Source organism: Corvus moneduloides, chromosome 28 (genome assembly GCF_009650955.1).
Source record: "Corvus moneduloides isolate bCorMon1 chromosome 28, bCorMon1.pri, whole genome shotgun sequence".
In the NCBI taxonomy this organism is placed as follows: Eukaryota; Metazoa; Chordata; class Aves; order Passeriformes; family Corvidae; genus Corvus; species Corvus moneduloides.
The window spans coordinates 10,001-17,685 of record NC_045503.1 but is presented as its reverse complement, the minus strand read 5'-3'; the positions used below and the strand labels follow the sequence as shown (position 1 = coordinate 17,685).

The 7,685-nt window shown below is 54.2% G+C and overlaps 1 protein-coding gene across 1 annotated transcript; it reads left to right on the top strand.

Annotated features, from left to right (window-relative positions):
- Nucleotides 1-1,714: 1,714 nt before the first annotated feature.
- Nucleotides 1,715-4,559, top strand: LOC116436015 (olfactory receptor 14J1-like). The gene is made up of 2 exons (XM_032092845.1): nucleotides 1,715-1,828; nucleotides 3,347-4,559. The coding sequence occupies exon 2, from the start codon at nucleotides 3,370-3,372 to the stop codon at nucleotides 4,300-4,302; it is 933 nt and encodes a 310-aa protein (XP_031948736.1). The 5' UTR covers nucleotides 1,715-1,828; nucleotides 3,347-3,369; the 3' UTR covers nucleotides 4,303-4,559.
- Nucleotides 4,560-7,685: the final 3,126 nt, after the last annotated feature.

Below are 7,685 nucleotides of genomic sequence, written 5' to 3'. Positions count from 1 at the left end.
TGGAAGAAGCTAGGCTTCCTGCCACTGCAGGCTTGATATTTCTCCCTTGCCTGATCCCCCTGATCTCCCTTGCCTGTTTCATTCGATTAATATCTACCGTGGTCCAAGGCATGCAAATAGTACCAATGCCTGTGGAACCAAAATCGGCTACATCTGGAACAGCACAAAAGATCATGGTGTTAAAGAAGCAAAATGGTACCAAAGACCCCTTTGAAGAAGCAAGAGTGATTTGGGAAAAAAATGAGCAAATAATAAAGGCTGGAAAACAAGGGATACTGCTCAAGCCAAATGATCTGTAAAAAAAGGAAAAGAGAGGTACTGTTATGAATGTATTGTGATGCTGGCTGTTCGCATGTTACATAATGTTAGAAAAACTTTACCTGGATTCTGTAACGTAATACATGACATAGAATGTCTATTGTTTATGTAGTCAATTTAGAAAAGATAGGCAGAGAAAGTCTTCACATTCCTGGAGTGTCTTATCAGAGAAGAAGAACCAGAAACCAGAGAGAAGAATTTATGGAGGGAGCAGAGATGGAATGGAACCCAGGAGGAAGATAAGGCTGATGGGATGATACAAAGAAACTCCAAAGAATTCATGAATCATGTATGATGGTGATGAACATGCAATAAGAGATGTACTTTTAAAGATGATCTTTTGGATGTAGAGGTGTGCCTTTGGATCTCTGCCAAAGCACCCCGCTGTAATACCCTTTTTGTTATTGTCTCCTAATTGTCCCCTTTTATTAAACTTATTAAAATTTTACAAAAAGTGAACCTCGTTTTTCACAACTCCTTGGAGGAGAGAATTGGAGGCCAGGATTGCCCAAAACCTCTCACAGACTCAGTGTGGAAAGGAAAATCCAAAGTACCTTAAAAACCTTGAATAACTCAGAGCATTAATGAGCCCCACTGAGTGTCAATGCAAAGCTCTCAAGGGACTCATTAGAGCAGATAACTGGGAGCCAGGATTGCACAAAGCTCTCAGAGACTCCCAGGCAAAAGCCAAAGCCAAAGTCCTTTGAAAACCCTGCAGTCCCTGGGAGCATTCAGGAGCCCCCAGGGCCATTCCTGACCAAGGCTCCCCAGGGACTCCTTCCAGCAGATCCCTGAGGCCACTGGGATGTGGGGGGATGCTGAGGGCAGGACAAGGGGCTGACAGTGCCCAGCCCTGCTGGGGCTGTGCCAAGAGGCCCCAGGTCCTCAGGACAAGGTGTCTCCTCCCAGCCCTTGGTGGCACAGACACTGCTGTGCCCCAGGGCACCAAGACTTGGCTTCTCTTTGTCCCCTCATGTCATCCCTGTGTCCAGTTCTCTGCTCTGACTGGAGCCTGGGGACACTTTCTCAGTCGTGTCTTTCACTGGGACCCATTAAAACTTCCAGAAACTTTGAAGTTCAATTCTGATCTGAATTCTTGAGAGTCCCTGTTTCTGCCAGTCCCTGTCAGGGACTGATGTTCAGGGCCTCAGCACCAAGGCCCGAGAGGGTCATTCCAGTCCTTGTGCTGTGTCTGTGCTGCTGAGCTGGGCCGGGCTCCTGGCACAGAGGCAGCTCCTGGCAAGCGGCAGCGCTGCAGAGAGACAGCTCTGGCCAGGAGCAGCTCCTGGGCACAGCCCAGCAGGGCTGGGGCACTGCCTGCAGCCAGCCTGGGCACAGCACAGAGGCACACAGGGCTTAAACTCAGCCGGGGCTGGGAAGGGGCTGGGAAGTGACTGCGGGAGAATCACTCCCAGCCCCTGGCACAGGAAGCCTCTGGCTGCAGGACACGGCAGCTGCAGCTCCTGGAGGGATCTCCTAAAGCTGCAACATCCCAGTGCCTACGGATTCTGTGAGTACAACTCAGAGCATCTCGAGTGCAGGGCAGGTGAAATGTTCATGAGGCTCTGACGTGCTGAGGGTTTCTGATCACTCCCAGAATATTTCCAATACAAGGATTTTGGTAGAAATGAGGATATTTCCTGAGACTTTGTTTTCAGTTTCCTGCCATTGGAGAGTGGCGGGGAGGGAGGATAAATATTAAAGGTATTATGAATTTTGTCAGGTCCCTGGGACATCCGAACTGTTACTTTCAGTGATCAGCAGGTGCACAGGAGATGCCTCCTGTGCTTTCAGCCACTCCTGTGCCCATGGACAGCACCAGCATCACCTTGGCTGGACCCATCAGGCTCAGTCTGAGCTGTCCTTTCTCCAAGCTGCAAACAGAACCTGTCCCAGCCAGTGCCCTGCACACAGGCAGGTTTCTGTAGGGCCAAGGAGAGTGCACAGAGATTTGGGGTCTGTGAGTGCTGGCAGGGAGAGATAAGGCACAGGGAAACAGCTCCAGGAGGAAAATCCCCAGGAAGCAGAGATGAGATCAGGGAAGGAGAGAAAACAAACCCAGCAATGTGTCAGGGAGAGTTTAGAGATCCCCACAGGATCCCCTCCAGTGCAGCCCCTCCCTCTGAAGAAGCCCCCTCCCTCCTGTGCCCCCCAGCCAAGCCTCTGCCCTCAGGGCCGGGGGTCCAAGGCATGAAGCCCCTCCTGGGCAGGCAGAGCTGCAGCAGAGCCGTGGGGCAGCTCTGCAGCCCCGTGCCCAGTTCCCTCTGCAGAGCACAGGGCTGGGAGCAGCTGCCCGGCCCTGGGGGCTCTGGGAGGGGGCACAGCTGGCTCAGGGTGATGCTGGCCCCAGTGCCCGGCTGTGGGCAGGGCTGTCAGTGCAGCCAGGGCAGCAGCTCAATCTCCCTTCATCCAGTGCCAGCTCTGGGACTCTTGGCTCTCTCCCCGAGGTTTCCTTCCAAGCTGGGAGTTTCCTCCAGGAACCAAATCTGTCCTGTAGCATCTTTGTGTTATCTGAAAGGCCCAGAGAGAGGAGAAAAGCAGAGATGCTACAAGTGTGCAAATGCTGTCGGGTTGGTGAAATGAGCCAGGGGTGTCCTCGGCTACGAATGTGGTGCTGAGACCTTGAGAGAGGGATGGACATTTGGGGGTCTGTGGTGGATCCATCTGCTCCCAGCAGCAGCTGGTGATCTTTAAGGGAAACATGGGAGGGTGAACATTCTGCATTTGAGAAAAGTGAAACAGAGAAACTCTGAACAGGTCAGAATGACAGAACACCTCCCCTGAGTCTCCACTCATCATCTTGCCTTGCAAAAGTTGCTCTGTTCTCCCTGAGGGCAGCAGAAATCATGAGGATTTCTGATACCCAAGAATACCAGGAGAGATATGGGGGGAGCTTACAATACAAAATCCCCAGAACTCTTAAACACGAAAGGGTGTCTGTGTATTCCAGGGAGGGTGGATGGGAAATGGCTTTGATTGTGGTCACAAATCTCCTCTAACTCTTCATTGTTTCCTTCTTCATGAACAGGTGCCCATGGCCAGAGACAGCCGATGTCCAACAGCAGCTCCATCATCCACTTCCTCCTGCTGGCATTGGCAGACACGCGGCAGCTGCAGCTCCTGCACTTCTGCCTCTTCCTGGGCATCTCCCTGGCTGCCCTCCTGGGCAACGGCCTCATCATCAGCGCCGGAGCCTGCGGCCAGCACCTGCACAGCCCCATGTTCTTCTTCCTGCCCAGCCTGGCCCTCACCGACCTGGGCTCCATCTGCACCACTGTCCCCAAGGCCATGCACAATTCCCTCTGGGGCACCAGGCACATCTCCTACACCGGATGTGCTACTCAGGTGTTTCTGTTTGTCTTCTTTATGGGAGTAGAGGTTTCCCTCCTCACCATCATGTGCTACGACCGCTACGTGTCCATCTGCAAAGCCCTGCACTACAGGACCCTCCTGGGCAGCAGAGCTTGTGCCCACATAGCAGCAGCTGCCTGGGCCAGTGCCTTTCTCTACGCTCTCATGCACACAGCCAATACATTTTCCCTGCCCCTGGGCCAGGGCAATGCCCTGAGACAGTTCTTCTGTGAAATCCCACACATCCTCAAGCTCTCCTGCTCCAAATCCTCCCTCAGGGAACTTGGGCTCATCGCTGTCAGTGTCTGTTTGGTATTTGGCTGTTTTGTGTTCATTGTTTTCTCCCATGTGCAGATCTTCAGGGCCGTGCTGAGGATCCCCTCTGAGCAGGGTTGGCACAAAGCCTTTTCCACGTGCCTGCCTCACCTGGCCGTGCTCTCTCTGCTCCTCAGCACTGTCATGTTTGCCCACCTGAAGCCCCCCTCCATCTCATCCCCATCCCTGGATGTGGCCCTGTCAGTTCTGGACTCGGTGGTGCCTCCAGCCCTGAACCCCCTCATCTACAGCCTGAGGAACCAGGAGCTCAGGGATGCCCTGATGAAAATGATGACTGGATTTTTTCAGCAGCAATGAAGAGTCGGTTTTGTTCTCCACAGCTGCAGTGTAACTCAGTGCAGGCCCAGCCTGTCTGCTCAAGTTTTTCAGAGTGGTTGTGTGTGTGCAGGGTTTCCTTTTTCATTTTGTCATAATGTTGTGCACAATGAAACTTTATTTATCCCATCATCATCCCATTACTGGGATCATTCATCCTATTTAGAATTCACTGCTTACACCTCGAATTTTACCCAGAGACAATGGAAATGAGGAATCACCTCCTCTGTGCACTCTAGCAAAATAAAGGATCCAGCAGCAACTTGTTCATCAAAAATGCTTCCTTTGAAACCTCATCTGAATCTGGCAGGGCAGTGCCTGTGTGCAGAGGGGGAGAGAAGCTGAGTCCCAGCACAGCAGCAGGGCCCGGGAGCAGCAGCACTCGGTGCTTTCAGAGCTGCTCTGTTTATCCTTCCACGCTGTCCTTCTGTCCTTGTGGGAGTCCTCAGCTCTGGCTGCTGTGCTGCTGTCCTGCTCTGTGGTGCTCCTGTGAGCACAGGAGGGGTTGACAGTTTTGTGTTATTTAAAAGTAGACAGCAGTGGCTGGAATTGCTGGGCTGATGAGTGAAGTTTTTCAGACTTTTATGGCCCTGGCATGTGAGTCACAGGTGGATCACAGCGAGTCCTGGAGCTGCCAACCTGAACATGAATAACAGAATGGACAAACCTGCAGCTTAAATGTGACCTAAAATAAATCCCCAGAGTGACCAGCCCAGAGATCGTGGTCTGTGAACTGGAACAACCACATTACAACACGGACTGCAGACCCACCAAAACCCCACCCAAACCCAGCTCAGAGGGGCCATGGTGGCCCCGTGGCAACCACTGGGCACCAAAGCAGTGAAGCCGTGGAGAGCGAGAGGCTCAGTGGCTGACATTTCTGTGGGACGGGGCTGTCGTGTGAGGGGTGGGGGCTTTAGATCCCAGGGGAATCATTGCCCAGGGAGTTTTTATTCAGGTCTGTAGTGCATTGATGCTGCCTGGACTCCAGGCACCCACCAAAGCTGCTCTCTCACTCCTGTCCACAGCTGGACAGGAGAGAGAAAATATAACAAAGGGTTCATGGGTTGAGATAAGGACCAGGAGAGATCCCTCATCCAACACCGTCCTGGGCAAAACAGGCTCAACTTACAGATATCAAGTGAATTTATTCATAACAAAATCAGAGCAGGATAATGAGAAGTGAAAGAAGAGCTTTCAAAACACCTTCCCCCACCCCTCCATCCTTCCCACCGATGGCACAGGAGACAGGGAATGGGGATTGTGGTCAGTTCATCTCCTGTGGCTTCTCCCACTGCTCAGGGAGAGGAGTTGTTCCCCTGTGAGACCATGGGGTCCCTTCCCACGGGAGACAGTTCTCCGTGAGCGTCTCTGACGTGGGTCCAATCTGACGAGCAGCAGTCCTCCCAAAACTGCTGCGGCGTGGGTCACTCTTCCATGGGGGTCAGTTCTTCAAGGCCAGGCTGCTCCAGCCTGGGAGCAGGGCCCCTCTGCACCGGCTCTGCCCCTGGATCACAGCCTCCTGCAGGCATCCACCCGCTCCGGCACGGGCACCTCCCCAAGGGCTGTGGGTGGATCTCTGCATCCCCCAGGGATCCCCAGGGCTGTGGGTGGATCTCTGCATCCCCCAGGGATCCCCAGGGGCTGCGGGTGGACCTCTGCATCCCCCAGGGATCCCCAGGGGCTGCAGGTGGATCTCTGCATCCCCCGTGGATCCCCAGGGGCTGCGGGTGGATCTCTGCATCCCCCGTGGATCCCCAGGGGCTGCGGGTGGATCTCTGCATCCCCCGGGGATCCCCAGGGGCTGCAGGGGCACAGCTGCTCCACCATGGTCTCACCACGGCCTGCAGAGGAATCTCAGCTCTGGCTCCTGGAGCACCTCCTCCCCCTCCTTCTCCACTGCCCTTGGTGTCTCCCTGTTGTTTCCCTCACATGTTCTCCCTTCTTCCTCTTCTCTGACTACAAAAACACTGTGTCCCACTTTGTTTTCATTTCCTTCTGAAATCTGCTATCACAGAGGCGTTACCAGCCTCTCTCAGTGGCCCAGCCTTGGCCAGTGCCATGTCCATCTTCAGAGCCATTGGGGATTGGCTCTGCCGGACATGGTGGAAGCTTCCAGCAGCTTCTCACAGAAGCCACCTCTGTGGCCCCCTGCTACCAAAAACCAGGCCGTGCCAAACCAACACAGACAGGAAGGAAAGCACGGAGCCCCAGCGCTCCAGGGCAGGTGAGAAGCAGCTCTGGCCATGCCAAGGTCAGCCAGAGCTGCCAGGCGGCCCCAGGAGCCCAAGGCAGCCAGAGCTGTTCCATGTTCCCTTGGTTCCGTGGGCCCTGCAGGGTCACAAAGGCCCCTCGGTTCTTTGGGGCCAGCAGTGCCACAGTGGCCCCTTGGTTCCATGGAACGCCACAGGGTCACAATGGTCCCATTGGTGCCACCAGCCCTGCAGGGTCACAACGGCCCCTGGGTTCCACGAGGCCACGCAGGGTCACAGTGGTCTCCAGAGGAAGGGCAGCACCGAGCCCCAGGGTTTCAGGGCCAGATGAGACACAGCCACCAGAGGCCAAGGCCAGCCAGATCTGTCTGTCCTGCCAGGTTTGTCTGGGCGCAGCCCTTGGATATTGGGAATTCGGGAGGTGGAACCCCAGTTTTGGCCATGGGCACCTTGTCGAGTAACGCAGTTCTGTGCTCGCTGCATGAGCTCTGGCGTGCCCTCGGTCAGAGAGAGTCCAGCTGCGTTACTTCTGTGCCTCGCAGAAGCGACTTCGGCATCAGGAAAAGTGCTGCTGGCTGAGCTCGCTGGCTTCTTTGCAGAGGAGACACGGCAGGAGCTGATGATATCGGCTCACGTTAGTTCGGAGATAAAGGAGGAGAGAGAGGGTTCTGGTCTGGCTTCCAACAGGTTTATTGTCAGAAGTTTAGCAACCAGAACATGGCAATGATCTTAATCTGGGATCCCACCGAGAGGCTTTTCCCTCAGTTTTAGAGGGGGTTTGAAAACCATGGGCAAAGGGGAAAACAACCAATGAGTTACAAGCCAGGGGGAGGATACAATTCAACAAGAACTACTGGGAGATACAACAAAGAACCAGTGAACAACCGAGTAAGAGAGAACTCTCCCAAACAGGGAAAGGCAGTTTGGAGCCAGGCGCAGCCCCGGGGGGATGCAGCTTAAGCTTCTGAGCCGCTCATCGACCCACCCTGCAAGTCTGTGTTCCGGGGAAATTTGATCCATGGCAGGGTCCGGGGTTGATTGGCATCTCGCTGCCCCAGCCCAGCAGTGGGCTGGGTCATAGCAACAGCTGAGAAGGATGGGTTTTTTTCACATGAAAGAAAAGCACAAAGTCCAGGTGTTTTGGAAGAAAAT